This window comes from Setaria italica, chromosome V (assembly GCF_000263155.2).
Source record: "Setaria italica strain Yugu1 chromosome V, Setaria_italica_v2.0, whole genome shotgun sequence".
NCBI lineage: Eukaryota > Viridiplantae > Streptophyta > Magnoliopsida > Poales > Poaceae > Setaria > Setaria italica.
This window is the reverse complement of record NC_028454.1, coordinates 27,589,763-27,611,645: the sequence shown is the minus strand read 5'-3', so window position 1 is coordinate 27,611,645 and position 21,883 is coordinate 27,589,763. Positions and strand designations below refer to the sequence as shown.

General features: G+C 48.0%; 1 protein-coding gene and 2 long non-coding RNA genes across 4 annotated transcripts; all 3 read left to right on the top strand.

Annotated features, from left to right (window-relative positions):
* The first annotated feature begins 701 nt into the window (after positions 1–701).
* LOC111257409 lies at positions 702–2,595 on the top strand. The gene is made up of 4 exons (XR_002677898.1): positions 702–883; positions 955–1,087; positions 1,188–1,397; positions 2,214–2,595. It is a non-coding gene; the product is annotated as an uncharacterized LOC111257409 (long non-coding RNA).
* A 6,803-nt stretch (positions 2,596–9,398) lies between these two features.
* Positions 9,399–11,034, top strand: LOC111257219 (probable leucine-rich repeat receptor-like protein kinase At5g63930). The gene has a single exon (XM_022826370.1). The coding sequence runs from the start codon at positions 9,415–9,417 to the stop codon at positions 10,807–10,809; it is 1,395 nt and encodes a 464-aa protein (XP_022682105.1). The 5' UTR covers positions 9,399–9,414; the 3' UTR covers positions 10,810–11,034.
* Positions 11,035–14,859: 3,825 nt separating this feature from the next.
* On the top strand, positions 14,860–18,552 carry LOC111257304. 2 transcript variants are annotated; one of them, XR_002677737.1, is made up of 8 exons: positions 14,860–16,481; positions 16,556–16,723; positions 16,800–17,078; positions 17,148–17,250; positions 17,324–17,594; positions 17,676–17,770; positions 17,839–18,040; positions 18,109–18,552. It is a non-coding gene; the product is annotated as an uncharacterized LOC111257304 (long non-coding RNA). The 2 variants fall into 2 exon arrangements; XR_002677736.1 differs by having other exon boundaries at positions 17,658–17,770.
* Positions 18,553–21,883: the final 3,331 nt, after the last annotated feature.

The window sequence follows — 21,883 nt, the reverse complement described above, 5'->3', positions numbered from 1 at the left end:
TTCCATTATTTCAAGTTCTACATCTCAATCGGTTCAACATTTGCACATGGTCATGGTACAGGGTGTTCTGGAAGCAATCCGGATCAGCTGTGCTAGCTATCCAACAAACAGGACATTTGATGAGTTCATTATTGATCGGTTTGGAATGCTTGCACCAGAGCTTGTGGACAGGTATGAATGCTCTAGCTGTGGGATTTAAGTAGGCGATATAAATAGGGGTGAAGCTCTAAGTGAAATATGCCAGTAAAATATATTCTGATTTTTCTGAACTATACATTTCAAAAAAAAATCTGAACGATTAAAGTGAGCTCAATGCTTTTGCAGCTCTGATGAGAAGGCCGCTTGTGCAGCCATACGTGATAGAATGGGTTTGAAAGGATATCAGGTAGCCTATGTCAATGGGGATACAGGAGATAAAACAATCTTATACAGCATATACTTTTTTCGCAAGACCTCATCTCGAAGAGCAGAAGTATTGGCAAATGCTGTGCGACTAATCCAGAGGCGTATAAAGACACATCTTATGCGAAAGGAATTCATCAAATTACGAAAAGCCTCAATTAAATCTCAGAAGTTCTGGAGAGGTATTTCTTCACTGCTCGGAGCACTTTGTGTCTTTAAGGTCAGTAAAACTGGTCGTACCTGAAACTGACATATAATGTAATCAAATCCTGCAACAAGACTAGCTAGAAAGATTTTTGAGTATATGAGAAGAGATGCTGCTTCAATTTGGATACAAAAGCATGCACACACCCATTTTGCCAGAAAAGCGTACCTTCGAGTATATGAATCAGTTATAGTAATACAGACGGGATTACGAGCAATGGCAGCTCGCAATGAACACAGGTTCTGAAGAGAGACCAGAGCTTCCATAATTATCCAGGTTTGCGCTGTAACAGATGACTTGTAGTTAGTTTTCATAGAAACCATAAGTAACTGCTTTATGAATCACAGACTCGATGGCGCCAACACAAAGCTTATGTTGCTTATAAGCAGCAAAAGAGAGCTTCGTTGATTCTTCAGTGCTTATCACAGATGCAATCTTCCATTTTTTTGAATTCTTGCAATTGAAAAGAAATTAAGAAAGGTATAGAAGGTTTTATCAATATTGATGTGGGTATAGTGACTCAGATGCTTTTTTGAACTAATCTTTGACTGACATTTTATTTCCATGCTATACTTGTAAGGTGATTTGGAGAATACTTATATGGGGCCAGATTACAGTGGCAAAATGATTTTGCTCCTTGATATCCTGTCGAAAAGTTCTGAATTGGGCGACAAGGTATTGGTGTCTAGCCAGAGCTTGACTACCCTGGATTTAGTGGAGTTTTATTGTCAAAGTTGCAAATTAAAGGCAAAGAAGGCAAACATTGGAAGCGGGGGAAGGATTGGTATAGGTATGCTTCCACAGTTGATTTTATTTTGTACACAAGAACATTGCAGTTGCTGGTGTGGCAGTTTCACAAGTATCTGTTTTGTTTTGGTTCTTATACTTTGTGTCATTCTCATGAGATAAACTGTTTATAACCTACTCTTCAATAAGATCCTGGACATAATGCTTTGTGTGCAACCACTTCCACAGCCTTCCCATAGTATGATGTCTGTTCATGCAAACTAAAAAATTATGCCTTAGGGAAGAATCCCTGGTGGGAACTGGACTTTGAGTCTGGAAAGTGGTGTTTCTTTGTGATTCATGTGGGAATGAAACCATTGTGAAACCTGAAAAATCTTCAATTTGATTAGTTCCAGGATACCCATTATCACTTTGGTGCCATCTGCTTTGTTTTGCTCTGGAGTGTTTTGAACTATTAATCTGCCATTATTGGCAGAAACAGGGCTTCAAGTAGGGACTAGGAAATCTGCAATCATGTCCTACTCCTTCAACACAAAGCATCTATATTTTTATCTTAGTTCTCGTAGTCTGGTGTGCTGGTCAGTAACTAAATATAGCTCTTATGATTCCAGGCTCTGTCATATTCTTTTTTCCTATGGGAAACTGTCATGTTTCTCTTTGGAATATTCTGTAGTGCTAGCATGACAGTATAGTCTTCTAATGTAAAGCAGTCATCATAAAGACTTGGATACCATCATTGTTGATACCTATTTCTGTAAAGACTATTGTTATTCTTGGCATGCATTTTTACTAGAGTTGCTTATCATCATTATTACTGTGTGATCTTGCAAATATTATATATCCATCTCATGCTGAACAGGCTTGATGGGAGCACTCCATCTTCTGATCGGCAGAATCTTGTGGAGATGTTTAATGACCCTGAAAATGCAAGAGTGAAATGCACGTTGATATCAACTCGTGCTGGATCTCTGGGCATTAATCTTCATGCTGCAAATCGTGTGGTTCTTTTGGATGGATCCTGGAATCCAACACACAATCTGCAAGCCATTTATCAAGTTTGGAGACCAAGAAGCTTTTTAGCAGACAGCATGACTGCCCGCACATCCCTGCAATTTGAACTGCGGTGTGGCTAATAATCTTCATGTTAAATTGGCTAGAGGCTGTTGGATTGGGGCACTACTTGGATTGATATTTCTGTCAAAAAGATTTTTGAAATATTACATGGAAGAGGGATTGGGTTAGAGAGGACAGAAAGTAGCATTCAAATTATAGGTATTACTGTAGTTTCTTTATGGTGAACTGCTCTGAAAATTGCTTACCGCGTGCATCTCTTGCTTTTCAACTTGTCACAAGTACACTATTAGAATCTTTTTTAGATCAGTAATATACTTATTTATTCATGATGCTTCAGTTATGCTTCTCTGAAGTACATGTTGGTCTTTTCCTTTCTGTTTTGTTGCATTTTCCCCAACTCGGCAGCTGTGCAATTGAGAGGAGCAGAGGTGCAGGACATGGCTTGAATGGCCCATGAGGGAGATGGATTGGGAGGAGTCCATGCTGGATTTGTGGCTCGGGTAGGAGGAGCGGCTGAGGAGATGGCGTGCTTTGGTATGTTGGAGATGCAACAGAAACGGCAAGCCATGGCTGGGATCGGCGTTGGGCAAGGCAGGGGTGTCATCATGGTTGCCGGTCAATCGGTCGTAGGAATCGCCGAGGAGGTCACCGATGGGGACAGTACTCTACTTATTTTGTTTAAATTTTGTGTGCCCGATTCTTTTGATTTGCCAATAACTATACGATTTCACTCAGCAACCTGCCCACAACCTGCCCACCGTTGCCGGGAGTTAATTGCAATTTACAAAAAGTATGTTTTCATACCTTGTGACATGAGTATTCAATAGTCACGGTAGGCAGATTAGTGAAACTTCTAGATGAGTGGTTCAACATTTTTTTTTATCACATTGATAATTGTACTTAATTATAGTATTTTCATTCCGTGCTAATTGCTAAAGCAAGTTAAATTATATATGAACTTAATTTGCTTTTGAACATTTTTCGCGTATGTTAAATTGCTAGCTAATCTACGTTCTTCCGTGGATGCTGCTGAATGGTTGTTCCCAAATTTCTATATTGCTATTTTGATGCTTGTGAAGAGAAATTATTGTCCGTAGCAACGCGCGGGTACGATCCTATAAAATATAAATTTATGAAAACTGAGGTCAGATTTAGTATAAAAATAAAAATAAAATATAGTAAAATATCTGTCTTAATCCCTAAACTCTCAAGACGTATTTTTAGATCCATGAACTTGTCTTGTGGTATCATCTACTTTGCTAAACACTAAAAATGCATCTCTTTGGATTCCAAAACTCCTTATGGGCGTCACCGCTAGTCCAAAAGGCAGGGAGAATGAGGACTCATTCAGATTCTTGTTCTAATCCCACCCCTTATCGCCACCCCATCTTTCACCACATCTTTCCCCGTGCTTTCTTCTCCTTCGGCTACGACCACCTTCCCCCAATAAACGTCGTACAACACCACAAGAAGCTACAACCTTCTGGGCACAAGACTTGGTGCCTATGCGTTTGGCGCTGGTTGTATTCGATCCCCTCGTTCGCCCCCGTCGCCATTCTTGATTTCGTTCTCCACCATCCTCATCACCCTTGTGGGATCACCGGCACAAGGTTGAGCAAGGAGGAAGCAGCCAAAAATATGTTTTTGTGAGTTTAGGGATACACAGGTGACTCCAGGATAAGTTAGGGGATATAAAAATGAACTTTAAGAGTTCTAGGAGCCTAGATGGCACCCTAACACCGATTAATTTGCTTAAAAGTATATTTTGAGAGCTTGGACAAAAATGAACTTTAAGAGTTCTAGGAGCCTAGATGGCACCCTAACACCGATTAATTTGCTTAAAAATATATTTTGAGAGCTTGGACACCTAGATAGCACCGCGGAACAAGTTTGCTCATGCATTTAAAAAGAAAACAAAACCAAATTAACTTACTGACCTTGGTTCATCTATTTTGTATTTCATGTTTCACTAGAGGTGTATGCTTAGGCATGGAGCCTTGTAGCAAGCACTAAATGCTTATACGGTGGATGAGACGCTTATAAGTTTGCACCATGTGCTTAAGGTGTGTTAACAAGTTAGTTGAGTTAATTTAAGCATTGTTTTGCGATGGAGGAATTAACTTTTATACATGGGATTAACAATGAGACAACATTCTCTCTTAAGCACTATTCCTATGTAAAGGGGGTGACTTCCAGGGAAGTTTTCGCAAAGGCGCATAATGTGGGCACTGGGCAGTGCAACATCCCCCCCCCCCCAACCCGTTTGTCGCTATTTGTAGCATGCATCCATAAACACTCATAGTATTTTTTTTGAACGAACAACAAGGAAAAAAACAGTTAGACTCGTCCGGTTGGATTGGACCATCAACACGGGTAACCACTCAACTCAAAAACTGCTGAACCCGACCGGTTGGATTGGAGCATCAACACAGTCGCACCACTCCACTCAAGATAGCAGCAGCAGACCATAGTACACCACTCGACGCGCAACTCAGAGCCGAAGCCTTTATCGTGGCACCCCCTGACAGTCCCACGCGCATGTTGTCGCCGAACCTTCAAGCGCGACTCCGCATCGACAAGGAATCGAGGGGAGTAGACCGCACCATACCGAGAAAGTCACCGCCATGTAGAACCATTCGCCATAATGCCGCTACAACACCACACTCCACCCGACAGAGTGAAACCACCAGATCCAGACCTCTCGCAGGCTGCCTCCCAATCTTCACTACGAAAACACAACGCATGGAGCCTCGCCACGCCACCGTTGGACTCTACCTCACTCTCGTAGTCTTGAAGAAACGCCACGCGCGGGGGCCTCGCCATGTTTGCCACAATACTTCATGTCACGGATCCGTTTTTTTAATCACCATCGCCGTCAGAATGGTGAGCGATGTTGCCCTGCTTCCCAAGGTCTCCATCAAACAGCCAAGCCACCGCCACAGGTTGACTTCACCTCATTGCTTCACTTGTGCACATAGCTTATGCTGCTGTGCCAGCAAGCTAAAGAAGTCGCTTGCGCTGTCTTCCGATGATGTACCGCACCGAAGTAGCCCAGCAAAGCTGAACAACCCGCCACAGTCCGCTTCAAGCCTAGTCGTCCCACGATGTCGTTGCTGCAAGCATCATCCTCCAACACAGTCCCACGCCGCACTAGCAGCTTCCAAGCAATGAAAGCCACCGCGGTCCGCTACAAGCAACCAACCCGACAAACATGCAACGATCACTGGCCGCCATCACCGCAACGATCGCCTCCACGTGACCTCGGCAACTCCCGTCAAGCTGGCCATCCTGCCAACACGGTGGGACCGTCACCACCAGCCACAACCTCCCATGACCATCAGCTTCACCAGTATTACCATTGGCCTCACCAGTATTGCCGGAAGCTGAGTTGGGTCCCTAGAAATGACGCTTCCAAGGAGAGCATAACTCCAATAGCGCCGCTGTCGCTTGTCCAAAAGTTGAATAGGGTTTTCACCCAGAGAACCCCGAGCAGCAGGGATAGAGCTCCAACATGATGCCCCCAACGGGGAGAACGACGCTCAAGGACGCCACCGCCATCGCCACTAGCAAGATTGCCGGCAAGGGCTTTCTCCTAGAGCATCCCATCCCTAGCCGCTGCACGCCCTCAGCCCAACAGTACCAGGACCCAACCATGGAAACCAACCTGGGGGCAGCGTCGCCGTCGTGCCTCCTCGCGTTGCGCCTCCTCACTTTGCGCCGCCGTGCCTCGTCGTCCGCTGCCACTGCACGCCCTAAATGTGCCATCAACCTCACATCCACCGCGTTGTGGGCTCCACACCCGCACCCCTACCCGGAAGGCGCACCACCTAGCCCTTTGAGCCATCATCATTCCTGGTGTCACGTCAGGCCATCGCAATGCCCCTCACCAGGCCGCCGCAGCGAGGCCACCTCACACCTCGCCGGGTCACCTCCACCTCACCCGCTCACTGCCATAACCACGCGGACCCCACGATGCCCGCGCAGCCCAGCCGCAGGAAGCCGCGCCTACCAGAAATCCGCGCAGACGACGGCTAGTGCACCAGCTGCCCCCGCAGATCAGTCCTCAGGGTGCCGGATCCACCCTCCAGGGCACCGGATCTGGCGCCCCTAGTGTAGCTGTAGCCATCAGAACGCATGCCACACAACAGCCCCCTAGCTACCTCCATGCCCCACCTCAACTCCCGCCGTCGCTGGACCACCTCCGCGCCCGCACTTCAGCTACCCGCAAACTCCATGCATGCCACAGTGCCTCCTCGTGGGCAGACTCCATGCTGCCGTGCCTCGCTTGCGTGCGGCCCCATCGCCGCTGCGCCTCCTCGCCGCTGCAACACCACCACCGGGAGCTAGGGCCGGTGTAGCCCCAGCCGCCCAAGCAGAACGGCCCCGTGCTCTCTAGATCCTACTGCAGCTTGCCCCATCGCGTGCACCCGCAGCAGATCTGGACGAGCCCACCCGATTTGGTCCCGCCACTGCCATCCTGGCTGCCACACGGGCTTCCAGCGGCTGGCTCTGGCGGCGGCGCGGCAGGGTTGGGGGTTGAGGGAGGAGAGGGTGGCGGCGCTCAGGCTGTGCAGTCCACCTGTGCCACCCTGAGAAGGAGCAACGCGGGGGCAAGGTGGTTTGTTCACACTCATTGTACCTCACTATATCTGCATATCAAATCAAGACCTGAGAAAACCTTGAGCTCATGGCGTCTAACAAAACTAACCTGTCGTGCAGGGCAGGATAATTTGACTACCTGTTGAACTTGTAACGGTACAGGGCATGCATGGGTAAGAACGACACCGTCCCAATCACCCTGTCGTGCAGGGCAGGCTAATTTGACTACCTGTTGAACTTGTAACGGTACAGGGCATGCATGGGTGAGAACGACACCCTCCCAATCACCTCGAAGGCCGAAACAAATGCATGTCCTACAGCCCTAAACTCTAGAGGACCATATGCAGACTTGCATGCTGATCAGTTCGAGCATAAATAGAGATCAAGCTTATGTGTTTTAAACAAAATAATCAGAGTACGATATACACAAGGGGGGTAAATAAGGGGGCAAACAGCTAACAAAATGTCTGCTTACCTACTCCCTCTCCAAGCTCAACGAGCTTCTGCAATCTTCTTGATCCTTTTTGTGACCTTGATAGTGTCCTCCTCCTCGGTTCATGCAAGGGTGACAATCTCTAGCGGGGGATGCTTCGCAAGGGAGCGGCAGGCACTCATCTCCTTCAAGCAGAGCTTCCTTGACTTTACTGGCCGGCTTTCATCATGGCGAGGCGAAGACTGTTGCGGCTGGAAGGGGGTCAGATGCAGCAACCGGACGGGTCATGTCGTTAAGCTTGACCTCCACAACAATGGTTCCAATGCGATCATTTTGAGAGGTGAGAAGATGAGCTCCTCAATTGCCGCATTACACCATCTGAGGTACCTAGATCTCAGCTTTAATGACTTCAACTACACGAAAATACCTTTGTTTCTGTGTAAACTCAACAACCTAAGGTGTCTCAGACTCTCAAATGCAATTTTTCGGGGAGTGTACCTTCACAGCTTGGTAATCTCTCTCACTTGCAATACCTTGACCTTAGTTACGGTGGGGAAGTGTCAGATCTTTCATGGCTATCACGTCTCTCCTCATTGAAGAGTCTCAATATGGGCAGAGTGAACCTCAGTTCTGCAGGGAACTGGGTTCACAAGGTTAACATGCTTCCTAATCTGAGAATCCTTTACCTATATGGCTGTGGTCTTAATAGTACGGTTTCTAGTCTATCCCATGTGAACCTCACACGTCTTGAGATCCTTGATTTGTCCCATAACCCATTTAACTCTTCGCTTCAACACAACTGGTTCCTGGGTCTTACTACAATAAAAAAGCTTGTTCTTAGCCATTGTGGATGGTCTGGGCCCATCCCTAATGCATTGGGAAACATGTCGAACCTTGAGGTCATAGATTTACAGCTCAACTATTTATTGGGTAACATACCTGCAACCCTGGAAAATCTATGTAATTTGAAGGAACTGAGTTTATTCTACAACAATATCAACGAGGATTTGACAAACTTTATGGAGAGATTACCAAAGTGTTCGTGGAGCAAGTTCTGCAAGCTCAACTTGCATCGAGCAAATTTGACTGGGCAACTACCGATTTGGATAGGAAATCTAACTGGTTTAAGTTATCTTGATCTCACTCAGAATATGCTGGCTGGCCATGTGCCTAATGGGATTGGAGCACTTAGCAATTTGACGTACTTGAGCCTTGCCCTGAATAACTTCAGTGGGGTGCTGTCAAAAGAACATTTTACAAGCCTAGTGAACCTAACGTTGGGATGGACTAGTAACCCAACTTGCGGCCTTTGCAGCACAGCGCAGGAGACAGGGTATCACCTTTTCGCTGACTGCAGTTTCACACGGCTAATTTGGACGGAAATTAACACATGGACGCAATGCCCTAACGTTGATCCAAGCCGTTGGGATAGGTACGACTCCATACATAATTGGTGGATAGCGACGCTGGCTAGCCCGGTGGCCGAGGGGAACGGGGGGAAAGGGTTGCGGACCCTAATTATACTCGTTCTTTGGGAAATCTGGCTAGAGAGAAATCGGAGGGTCTTCCAACACAAACACAAGACGGTTACCCAGATAACCGACAGCATCAAGAACCAAGCTGTGATGTGGGTTGCTGCGGGAGCTAAACACTTGGGGGACTTTCTCTCAGGTTGAGTGTCCTGTTTTGTACTAGTTGTCATAAGCGGAGTTCTGCCTCCCCGTTTCGGGGATGCGAGTGTACAGCTTGTATAGTACGTTTGTATACAGCCCGTCGGGCTTTTCCTCTCTTTTAATATAGCAGCAGCTCTCCTGCTGGCTCATTTCAAAAAAAAAAAAAAAGCCTAGTGAACCTCAAATTTCTGAACCTTACAGAAAACTCCTTGAAATTAGATTTCGATGAAGATTGGGTTCCTCCATTCAAATTAACAGAAGGACAATTCGGGTCATGTGACATGGGGCCTCAGTTTCCTGCATGGCTTAGGTACCAAACTGGCATAAGCAACCTCAATATTTCAAACACAAGGATAAATGATGTTTTGCCACAATGGTTTTGGGTTGTGTTTTCTAACGCTTCCATCTTGAACTTGTCAAAAAATCAACTAAGTGGTGCATTACCAGCAACGTTGGAGCTGCCACTAATCAGAGAAATGGATCTCTCTGGAAATTCTTTGTTGGGGCAGTTACCAGTAAATCTAACGGCTCCCGGTCTAAGAAAGTTGCGTCTTTACAACAACCATTTCACAGGCGCCATCCCTCCATACATGTGTAATAATAGTTTCGTGGAAATAAACCTCTCAAACAATCAGCTAGGAGGTGATTTTCCACGATGTCAAGAAAGCATTTCTTCATTATCTATGTTAGCCTTGAAAAATAACAATTTGTCTGGTGAATTCCCACATTTCCTCCAAAATGCTGCACAATTAAGTTTTCTTGACCTTTCATATAACAAGTTCTATGGAAGTGTGCCATCATGGATAGGACGGAAAATGCCCGGCCTACAAGTGTTGATTCTAAGATCAAATATGTTTCAAGGTCAACTTCCGAAGCAGTCAACAAGGCTTGTTAGGCTTCATTTCTTGGATATAGCACACAACAACATATCAGGAAGAATACCTTCATCTCTAGCAGGGTTGAAAGCCATGACACATCCGTACGGACGAGGTGATAACAACTACAGTAGTGATACTACATCAATGTTCACAAAAGATCGAGAGCTTAACTATACCCATAAATTCATGAAACGCATAATGTTGATAGACTTATCATGTAATGGTTTCACCGGACACATTCCGAAGGAAATATCTTTACTCAAGGGACTTCAGAGTTTGAATCTCTCTAACAACCAAATAAGTGGACGAATTCCAGACGACATTGGTGTTTTAAGCGAATTAGAATCCCTTGATCTATCTTACAATCATTTCACTGGTGAAATCCCCTCAAGTTTATCAGATCTTACATTCTTGAGTTGCCTGAACTTGTCCTACAATGATTTATCTGGAAGAATCCCCTCAGGACAACAGCTGCAAACACTCAATAATCAATATATGTACATTGGTAATCCTGGACTTTGTGGGCCTCCACTTCTTAACAATTGCTCGACGAACCAAACGGATCTAGATGTACATCAAGAACGTGAAAGTACAATATATGATACATTGTTTTTCTACCTCAGCATCAGCAGCGGATACCTTATTGGTCTTTGGACAGTATTTTGTACGCTGCTGTTCAAGAAAACGTGGAGGATTGCTTACTTTCGGCATTTCGATCAATTATACAACAAGATTTATGTGCAGGCGGCTCTGAGCAAGGCTGCCATTATAAGGAAATTCCAGAACCAGGAGTCATGAAGGCTTTCTCTCCGCTGCACAATCGCCAAACACTTCTATATAGTTTACATTGTGTTTATTACTTTATGCTGCGCTTTGTGTAACAATAAGCTGAAGTGAGACCGTATTAGCACTAAGCTATCAGTTCCGTTGAGATGTTTGTGTCAATAATCCTACAGTCATGTACTTGAATAGCTGTAGGATATATGATATGCCATGATCTTGGATTGTGTTCCACTTCGATAATACGAATTTCTTTCGGTTCATCACTTAAACCCATGCGACAGTTTGGTAAAATTAAACTAAAAGTAAACGTGGTAGCTTATGGTAAGGAACATGGCAGCATGCATCATTTATTCATTTCTCTCTCTTTTTTTTTCCTGCGTGCTTTTACATCTGTTTAGATATCCATGGGGGAACGATATTGTTGGGACAGAAAGGTGTGTCGGTGGGGTTTGTGACCGGCGCAGGCTGATGGCGTCGAGGGTTTCGTGTTCACCTTCGATCTGAAGATGCCACTGGGCACAGCGGCAGTCTGCGTCAGGGGCAAACCTATCTCGTATCAAGGCTATTCAATTGAATACCCGTTATTTTTCTAAACAATTAAATAGTACTTGTGTGTGTTATGTGTGTTATGGTCTCAAGCCTATATATTTATGGTTATAATGCTCAACTCTGAGTTATACATTATATTCGTCATATAATTAGTATTTTTGTGATGCTATAACCAATTATGCATGCCAAAATCTAGGCTTAGGTGGTAAAATATTTTTAACAGGAATGTGAAGTGTACCCCGCGTCGCTCCCACATGGGCAACACGGGCGGGCGAACACCGCCACCGCCTCTCACTCCCTCCCTCCTCCCTTCCCTTCGCCGCGCCGCCGCTCTAGCCAGCCGCCGAAAGTTCAAGCTGCCCACAACGGGGTGGCCTTTTTCTCCTCATTCGTGTCCAGGCGGGCGCGGCCGCCTCGTTCGTCGAAGGGGCGGCCCGTGGCGGTGCCAGTGAGGGCGGCCTGATTCGCCAAAGATGGGCGGTGACGGGCCCTCGAGGCGCGAGGGGGGGGGCGATGTGCCCCTAGGCGAGTGTTGCCACGGTAAAGGTGGTAGCTCGGGGAGGCGGATCTAGTGCCCTGGAGGCCAGATTCAACATCGCAGCGGAGGTCTGGGTGAGCGGCGCAGCTCGCGGCAGTAGCACCCGAGCGCGGAGGTGAGGAGGTGATGGCCGGCCCAGCAGCATGCTGCGAGGGGGAGGAGATGCGGCGACCATGGTGACTCACCCCAGCGGATCTGGGAGGTCGCGGTTTGGGGCACGCAACAGCTCGGGCCGGTGGCAACGGAGGCCGCGGATTCCTCTTTTCTCACCCTCGTGGCACAATAGCTCCTATGTCTTCAACGGCAGCGGCGTGGTGTCGCGGCTGGGTGGCCTGTGCAAGGTGTGCCAGCGATGCCGTGGAGGCGCGGTAGGGACGCCTGGTGCAGGGGCGCGCTAGCAGCACCGAGGTGGTGCGGCGGGTGTCGTCGCGCCACCTCTCCTTGGCTAAGGAGTTGCGGAGGCGGTGATGGGAGAGCGAGGCGGCTAGGCGCTGGTAGGGGCTCACGCGACGTGGAGGAGGCTGCGCGCGACGAGGCATGTGTGTAAGGTGGCAACGCCCCGAGATGACGCCTGACGACGTGTGATGGTGAGGTGGTGCGACGGTGGCCGCATGCGAGGAGTGGGGGTACGGCGGCTTGGTGCGTGGAGGCGCAGCGGCGAGCGAGCGAAGGTAGAGGTACGGCGGCATGCTGTGTAGAGGCACGGCGGCGATGCCGCCCCAGATGGGCTGCCGTGACTGTGGTTCGGGAGTGCCAAGCCGTGGGCGTGCAGCGAGGGGGTTGTGATGCTCCGGGCAAAATCCCTCGCCGGCGTTCTTGCTGGTGGAGATGACGACGGCGCTTGTGGCGATAACATCGTGGGACAACTAGGCTTGCAGCAGACCGTGGCAGGTTGCTCAGCTAGGCTGGGCTGCCCGGTGTGGTACATCGTCGGAAGATGGCGCAAGCGACTTTTCTGGCTTGCTGACATGACAGTGGAGGCTTTTGCGCCGGTGAAGCAACGAGGTGAAGTCGATCTGCGGTGGTGGCTTGGTTGATCGATGAGATCTTGTGGAGCGGGGCAACATTACTTACAACTTTGACAGCGACAAAAGAAATGGATCCGTGACATGGAGTACTGTGGCGGGCGTGGCGAGGCCCCCGTGCATTGTGTTATCGTGGTGATGACTGGAAGGCAGCCTGCGAGAGGTCCGAATTCGGTGGTAGCACTCTGTCAGATGAAGTGTGGTGCTGCAGCAGCACTACAGCGGAGAGTCCCGCATGGCAGTGGCCTCCTCGGTGCGGGCCACGCCCGGAGGTTTCGGCATATACATAAGCTTGAATGTCGGTGGGTGCCGGCGTGGTGAGTGGAGTGGTGAGGCCGCGTTGACATCCTAATCCAACCGGTTAGGTGTGGCGGTTTAGAGTTGAGTAGTTACCTACGTTGATATCCCAATCCAACCGGGTAAATCTGTTTTATTTTTCTTTTCTTTCCTTTTTCTACCTATGACCTCCCAAGGTTGTAGTCTTGTATTTTTCTACTATATCAATGAAACACGCACTATCCTATGCGGTTTGTTAAAAAAAAGTTTTTACTATTTGAAATTTTGAATACCCACCCTACTTATCTTGGATCCGCCCCTGGCCGGCGGGGCATGACCATGGCGCGCTGGCAGAATCTGCGATAGCGAATCAACACTGGCGGGTGCCTGGGTGCTTGATTTACACAGCATGACCATAGGACGCAGCTGGCCGCGGCGAGGGGCGTTCGGTGGAGGCGCAATAGTAGCACGATCCAGGGCTGCAGGGTTTAACCAATTGAGATATCAGAGCAACACAGCCTCCCAAAGTTAGATTTGCGGCTAGGTTTCAACAATCTTGAAAGCATAATCACTGAAATGCACTTTGCAAATCTGGCTAGTCTAAATCTTCGACACTCTCTCCCATATTGCCCAAAATATTATCGTTACTAACTTTTTTTTTATAAAACCTTGAATATATTAAAATATTAAAAATGGTGCAAGGCTTTGACTCGCATCCTAAGCAAGGTAGTAATATACGATAAGAGAGTCAACACACATACTCAAACAAAAGGTGCTCAGTATCATAGGGACAAAAAGCGTTCTAGAAAACATGAATCCATTTATCAGGCCAAGAGAAAAGGGGTTCTTGATCGGCCTGTGTCATGTTGAAGGTCTACACATAGCAGTAGACACTTTGCCGCTTTCATATTCGTTATCGATACGAGCATTCACTGTAGACGACCATTTTATATCTCCTTCCACAATAGATGTCAGTTAACTCAAATAAATACCACATCATAATTTTATCCAGTTGGAGGAGAAAAAAGAGCTATCCTTTTATCAAGAGATAATCTCATGCAGACATTTCTACATAAGTGTATATTTGAGTTTTGTGCTAACAATTAAATCATCACAAGGATTTGTTGAGCTAGCTCTAGGCCAAGCCATTAGGCCCAATAGGCAGCAGCATTCACTCTTCTTTCTTTTCTCCACTGCGTCTATTGTGGCTCAATACCGATTAACTGGCCCAACTGTCGGTGTTTTAGACCGGCAACCCGCCTAGGGGTACCCTAGGTGGTCTTTTATGCGGTAAGGGTCGTCGAGAATCAAGGAGTCAATGGTGACGCAAGGAACACGATTTAGACAGGTTCGGGCCGCTAGATCGCGTAATACACTACGTCCTGTGTGTTTGTTTGTATTGATCTTAGATGCACTTGGAGTTGTTCTGTTTGAGGGGATCCCTGCCCGCCCTTATATACACGGGAGGGCAGGGTTACAAGTCTGAGTCCTAGTCGAGTACAATCACAGAGTTCTACTCGGTATGGCCCGAGTAGTTTCCATTTACATACTAGACTAGTCCGAGTGGGATACGCCTATCCCCTTGTCTTGATCATGTCCGAGTACGTCCCTTAGTGGGCCGTTCAATGTCTACTCATGGGCTTGGGTGCATGCCCGACAAGCCCCCGAGTACTTTGTAGTTGTGCGCCACAGTCTCGAGTACTGTGGGCACTATCCGAGTAGTTCGTCGTAAACGTTGCAGTGTCCGGAGTGCTCGAGTATTGTCGCGTGGCTGGAAGGTACTCTTCTTGCTCCTTCGATTTGCTTCTTATTCCAAGGATTTTATATGGTAGTGCGATGACAATCGCATTCGATATGGAGTAGCCCCCGAGCCTTAGGTTGAGTCCAAGAGTCAGGCTTAGGGTCAATCTTGCTTCTTGGCTGTTTTACTCTTGGTAATCTGAAAAAGAAAATTCTGACCATCGGTACAGTACCCGCAGCCTCTGAGCACTTAGGTGATTTTTGTCGTTGAAGTGGTCAAAACCCATTGATGGGAGTAGCCGTTGAGTGTTTATGGAATTAAATCTTTTTAAAACCTTTCCGTTGCGTAACTGACGCTTGGAATCCGAGGGCGACGGAGATATAACCGGAGGGGCCCCTTTCGGTTAGGTTTACACACCACTGTAACAGATCTGCTTTTCTTCCTCCCCTGCTTTCCTGTTCCGCGTTTGCGTCGTCGCGATTGTCTAGCACCGCCGCCGCCATTGCTGCTCGTTTGAGAGAGATCCAAGGTTAAGTGCATTTTGCTGCGGTAGAAGCCGGCGGATGTGCACCAAGAATATGGGGAAGAAACCCGAGAAGGCTCAGGGTAAGGCTCCAGCGACGGGCAAGGTGAAGTCAAAGAAGGGGAAGGAGCTAGTGTTGCTGGCGCTGAAGGTGGGGCCGACGAACCAAACTACACCGCTGCCGCCTGGAGCGACGTGGCAGCATTCTGTGATGATGGAGGCGGCCATTCAGGCGCTTGTCGACGCCAAGCTTCTGCAGCCAAGGGAGGTACTCGAGTGGAGGCCTGCCTTTGCTGACGCGTGGCAGTTCAAGAAACATCCGAACGAGACGGTGATGCTTGCACACTTTGTGGAGATGGGGTTGGCAGTGCCCACCTCCGACTTCTTCAGAGGTATCCTCAAGTACTACAAGCTTCAACTTGTACATTTGAACCCCAATGTGTACTGTATATGTCGATTTTTGTGCACCTTTGTGAAGTTTACTTGGGAGTTCCTCATAGCCTTGAACTGTTTATGAAATTATTTCGCTGCAAGCCTCAACCTAGTGCACTTAGGACGGAGGTCTTTGGGGGTGTCGGGTTCCAACTCAGGAACTCGGGCGCGTATATTGACTATAATTTGACTGACTCCCATGGGGAGTGGAAAAAGAGGTGGTTCTATATTGGGAACCATAATCCTCGCTTGCCGGTGGTTACTGGTCATGCGCCAAAGCACGCGGAGAATTGGGTGAGCGAGCCTGAAGATACCCCAGAGCTCGACCATTTGCTGCACCAGATTTTCAAGTTGAAGGCACTCGGCTTGACTGGAGTTAATGTGGCGGCCAGCTTTCTCAAGAGAAGAATTCAGCCCTTGCAAATACGGGCTCACTTGGGTGGGGAGTACTCGGGTTTTAATGACCCGTCACGTATGTCTCCGGATGATATTTCTGATGATTATGTTGAGGCACTGCTAGCCAAGTTCTTTAGGAACTATCAAGGAGTACCAGTTATTCCTTCAACTCTTCGTCAGTTTGATGCTTGGTATCAGCCAGAAATGGTATGTCCTTTCACTGTGACTTGTACTTTTTGAACTTTTGGGATATTTGTTTGAATATCGACTTGTTTTTGTAGTCCCAAGTCCTTGCTGGCTATCTGGCGCAGTCAGAAGAAGAAGAATCTTTTGTTGAGGAGTCAGAGGATGAGCCCTCTCCTCCTGTGAAGAAACGCCGAGTAGTCCGCAAGAGGTCTGCTGCTTAGTCTGCCTCGACTTCTCCTCCTAAGAAATCTCAGGGTGCCAAGGTATGTAGTCATGTACTCACTTGTAGCTGATGGATTTTAACTCATAATCCTTTGATCACGTTATCTATCTCAAAAGGCTGACGACGTGGCGCTTGGTGACGATGAGGCTACTTCGGATGAAGTGGTCGTGACCGCCCAGGGTGTTGACGTTGCGTCTGTTGAGAAGGTGCCAGAGGAGATGCCGCCAGCAGATGCTGGAGTAGCCCCCGAGCTGACAATCCAGGCTCTGTCGGCTACGGTGCTGCCGGTCCCTGACCAGGCAGTCCTGGGTTTGCCTGCTCAGGGGCTGACATTGCGAAGGGGGTATCACCAGTAGTTTCTACTGGTTCTTTGTTATCCAATGTGATCGCTAGTGGTGAGCTTCCTCCCGACTATATTTTTTGTTAGTCTGAGTTTGTTGTAGTCTTGACCCTGTTTTTTCCAGGTCTTGGCAAGAAGACAGCGACAGAGGCTGCTCCCGCGGCGTCGAGTACTCGGCCGCCTGTTGCTGAGAAGAAGCGTGTGCGATTGCCACCACGATCAACTCGGTGAGTTGTTTATCCTTGGTGTGAACCTTCGAGCTTCCTTGAAGCCATGTGATGAATTTATATTTTGATGTAGGGATGCGGAGGAGACTATCCCTGTAGAGGCAGGAGTAGAGTCGTGTCTCCCGACTACTCTTTCCGCTCCTTTGGAGGATTGTCTGTCGAAGAAGTAACCGGAGTTGATGCTAGTCGCCTTGGAGCTACCATGTCTATGCTTCAAGAAGTGATCCGCTCGGTGGAAGATCCCTCCGCTGCTTCGGGTTCTGGGAATGTATCCTTGTCGACGTCTACTAGCGGAGCTTTGGCTGTAGTGGATGTGGAGAAATCCAAGGAACCAGTTGCTCCAGGTTTGTAGCCATAGTCCTGGTGTTGTAGTCGTAGGATTGAGGTGACTGATGTTATTCTCTTAGGTACCGCCTTGGGTGCAGCTCCTGATGTTGTGAAGAGTACTCGGGATCCAGTACTCGAGCTTCCGTCTGAGTTGGAGTTCCAGAGAGCTATCGATGTTTTTCGAAGCTTCCAGGTGTGTTTTCTTTACTTGTCTAACAGATTTAGTAACTAAGAGACTTGACCGTTTGCTTCACTTTGCAGGATCTGTATGACAGAACGCAAAGGAACACTCGGGCCCTTCAGGAGCGAAACGAGCAATTGGAGCAGGAGTGTGCCCAGCTTACGGAAGCCCTGAGGGTTCATGAAGATGGAGCGAAATCCTTTGCCATTGAGCGGTTAGATTATGAAGTCTTGTAGCAGAAACTGAAGAGCCGCTACAAGTCTTTGAATAAAAAGTATCAAGGTGAGTACTGTCCATGTTCTGAGTATGTCTGACTGTAGTCGGTTGTTTGAACTTGGTCATTTTTGCAGAGCTCAAGAGGAAGGAGGCAACTGCGAGTAGCCAACTCCTTGACTAGAGAAACGCACATGACCGAGTAGCGGATGAGGCTAAATATCTTCGGGTTGCGCTGACGGAGGCATAGGCTGCCTGCGAGCATCAGCGGGACAGGAAGATCCAGAATGGAGTGATGCTTGCTATGGCCATGGTGGCATGCAGAGATCACGCCCAAACCGTAGGAAGACTTTGAGGCGAGCTCCAAGAGTTAACTGATGCTGCTCAAGACTTGGTGAATGCTATTGCCCTCTTGGAAGAGGACGCAGGACCGCGATCATTAGTCGAGTGCTTGAAGGCTGCTCCGGGTAAGGTGGCCGGCCTCTGCAAGGTTGTTTGCAAACAAGTTCTTGCTGTGGTCAAGTCATACTACCCGAGGGCAGATTTGTCAGCGGCTGGTGACAGCGTTGCTCGCAACTGCACAGAGGAAGCCTATGCGCAGTACCTCGAGGAGGCTGAGCCAATCACATCAAAGATGTCTGAATTTGTATCTCTAGAGGAGCCTTGAGCTTTTATGTACTCTTGTAAATTTCCGAGTACTTTGAATGATATTTTGTTTGAGAGATGAACGCTTGTCCATAGTTTGTTGTTTTGAAGTGATTCTGACCCATCATGAGTAAAGAGCATTTTACTCTGCCTCGCCTGACCCAAGGTTCTTGGGTCGGACACGCCCGACCTTTTGCTGACAAAACTCCACCTCGCCCGACCCATGGTCCCAGGGTTGGATGCGCCCGACCCTTTGCCGCAAGGCTCCGCATCGCCCGACCCTGGGCGTTGGGGGTCGGACTCATCCAGGCCCCCAAGACAAGGATTCACCTCGGGTGCAAACTAGGCTTGGCGGAAGTGGTTCTGAGGACTGAGTTTGAGTAGTCGCGATGTAGTTGAGTACTCTACCTTGTTACTCTGTGAATAGGGGGTGCACGGGTGTACTGTACTCTTTTGTCCTTTGTGGCATGAATGCCTTCACGTGGGTAGCCAGAGGTCATCCAGACTCATTGATCATGGGCGCATAATAACTCCTGGGTGGTTGGTGGTTGCAGCCCGTGGCTATAAGTAGACCGCCCTTGAGGTCGACCCGAATCAAGCTTTTGAGTAGCGATGGATTGCCTTCGGTTGCTGTTGTTGGAGTGTAGAGAGCCTTCAAAGAGTACACCGGTGCTAGAAGATTCCTCGTAGATTGAGGCCACCTTCCCTCCACAGACTCTAGCACTCGTAGGGATAGCCGCGATGCTAGAAAAATCCTCGTAGGAGGGTATATCGCGCGCCTCATCTTGCAGCTCGTGATCCAGCCGAGTACGCGCTGGAACTCGCGGGTGATGGGTGATGAGTGCCACGGTATTTATCCCGCTCACTGAGAGGTGGAGGTGTGGCTGTAGAGTTTGTTGGCTCGACAAGGCTAGCAAAAGAGGAGCCTTATTTCCTTCCCTGCGCGGCATGCGGGATTCATCATTGCCACTGTCAAGGCAGCGGCGGTGCAGGAGTACCTAGCATTGCCTTGGGTATAGGACCTGGATATGGCTACATTTTGCGCAGCTTCCTTGCGTTTAGGTCTCTCCCGTTGTAGTCGGCAGACCTCAGTGGCCTTGTGATATTGTAAAAGCCTGAGGCTTAAATGCAGCCCGCCAGTAGGCAGTTGCTTGTAGTCCTTTTGTATTGTATTTCAAGTACCTATACTCGTATGTAACTTGATGTATCTTCGGTCTTGAGTAAAGAATTACTCTACCGCTGAAGCTTTGTACCAGAGCTGGAATGTCTGTTGAGTTGGTAGCATTGTGTCAAGAGTAGTGTATCTTGTAATCGGTAGTTGAGCTGTTGGCTCGAGTAGTTGACATGAGTTTTTGCTTTAAGCAATTACTCGAGTTCTTTTGTCTACTACGGGTAGTAGCAACAGAGGTGTTCTATATTCCAAGAGTTTGGTACTTGTTCTCCTGAGATCTCTTATAGTCTGTAAGATCCGGGCCCCGTAACCTTGGATACAATGTAAGGGCCTTCCCATGGTGAATTGAGTTTATGCAACCCTGACGTGTCTTGGATTCGTTTGAGGACCATGTCACCTAAGTTGAAAGATCGTTCTTTGACGTTGCGGTCGTGGTAACGCCTTAACCCATCAAGATATCTGGCAGATTGTACTAGCGCTGCACATCTTGCTTCTTCTAGACTGTCTAGATCTGTTCGCCTTGTTTCTTCTGCCATTTCTTCGTCGTATTGTTCAACTGAGAGAGATTGCCACATGACATCTACGGGTAGTATAGCTTCTGAGCCGTATACTAGAAAATAGGGAGAGAGCCCATTGGTCTTGCAAGGTTGGGTTCATAGTCCCCACAAAGCGTTGGGTAATTCCTTGAGCCATTTGCCTCTTTTTCTGTTGCCGACGTCATGTAGTCGTTTCTTAAGAGCTTCGAGTATCATGCCATTGGCACATTCGACTTGTCCATTGGCTCGAGGGTGAGCGACCGAGACATAGCGGACGTCAATTCCACTATTCTCGCAGTATTCCCAGAAGTCGTGATTGTTGAAGTTGGACCCTAGGTCTGTGATTATTCTATTAGGAAAGCCGTAACGATGTACGATTTCGTCCAAGAAGTTGAGGACTCGGTCTGCCTTGGGGCAAGTGACTGGTTTAACCTCAATCCACTTGGTGAATTTGTCAATTGCCACGAGTACTCGGTTGAATCCTCCTGGCGCAGTTGGTAGTGGCCCTATCATGTCGAGCCCCCAGCAGGCAAACAACCATGTTGGAGGTATTGTGACTAGCTTGTAGGCGGGGACATGTTGGTGTTTGGTGAAGAATTGACAGCCCTTGCATTTCCGAACTAACTGTTTAGTGTCAGCCAGAGCCATTGGCCAATAGAAACCTGCTCTGAAAGCCTTGCCAACTATTGTTCGTGAGGATGAATGGTTGCCGCAGATCCCCTTGTGAATTTCTTTTAGGATTTTCTTGGCCATCTTCATGGGTAACACACTTCATGAGTATCCCTGATGATGTACTTTTCCTGTAGAGCTTATCTCCAACTAGAATGTAGTTTTTTCCTCGCCGAGAGATCTGTTCAGCTTGATTTTTGTCAGAGGGTAACTTGTGATCCTTGATGTAGTCGATGATGGGTGTGCTCCAGTCGACTTCTATCATCATGATTTCTCGAGTGACGTCAATAGTCTGGACTACTGGAGGTGTAACTTGTTCAGGTATGGACGGTTTGTGCAGTTCGTGTACGAAAATTCCTGCTGGAACCTCTGCACGAGTTGAGCCCATTTTTGATAGCACGTCGGCGGCTACGTTGTTGTTGCGGATGATGTGATGAAATTCCAAGCCTGAGAACTTGTTTTCCAGTTTGCGGACTTCTTTGCAGTATGCGTCCATGTTGTTCTTGTTTCGGTCCCACTCATCATTGAATTGGTTTATAACGACTAGTGAGTCGTCATGTACCAGTAGTCTTTTGATGCCGAGGGAGATTGCAAGACGAAGGCCGTGGAGCAGTGCTTCATACTCGGCTTCGTTGTTTGAGGCTTCCCAGAAGATTTGCAGTACGTATTTGAGCTAGTCTCCCTTTGGGGATATGAGGAGTACGCCTGCACCGGCTCCTTCGAGTTTGAGGGATCCATCGAAACACATTACCCAGTGCTCTGGCCTCTCAACTGGTGTTGGCACTTGAATCTCAATCCATTCAGCCACGAAGTCGACTAAAGCCTGAGACTTGATAGCTGTCCTTGGTTTGAAGTCCAAGGTTAGAGCTTCGAGTTCAACTGTCCATTTGG

Coding starts and splice junctions, on each gene's coding strand:
- LOC111257219 (XM_022826370.1), top strand. CDS start 9,415: ATGGGGCCTCAGTTTCCTGCATGGCTTAGGTACCAAACTGGCATAAGC.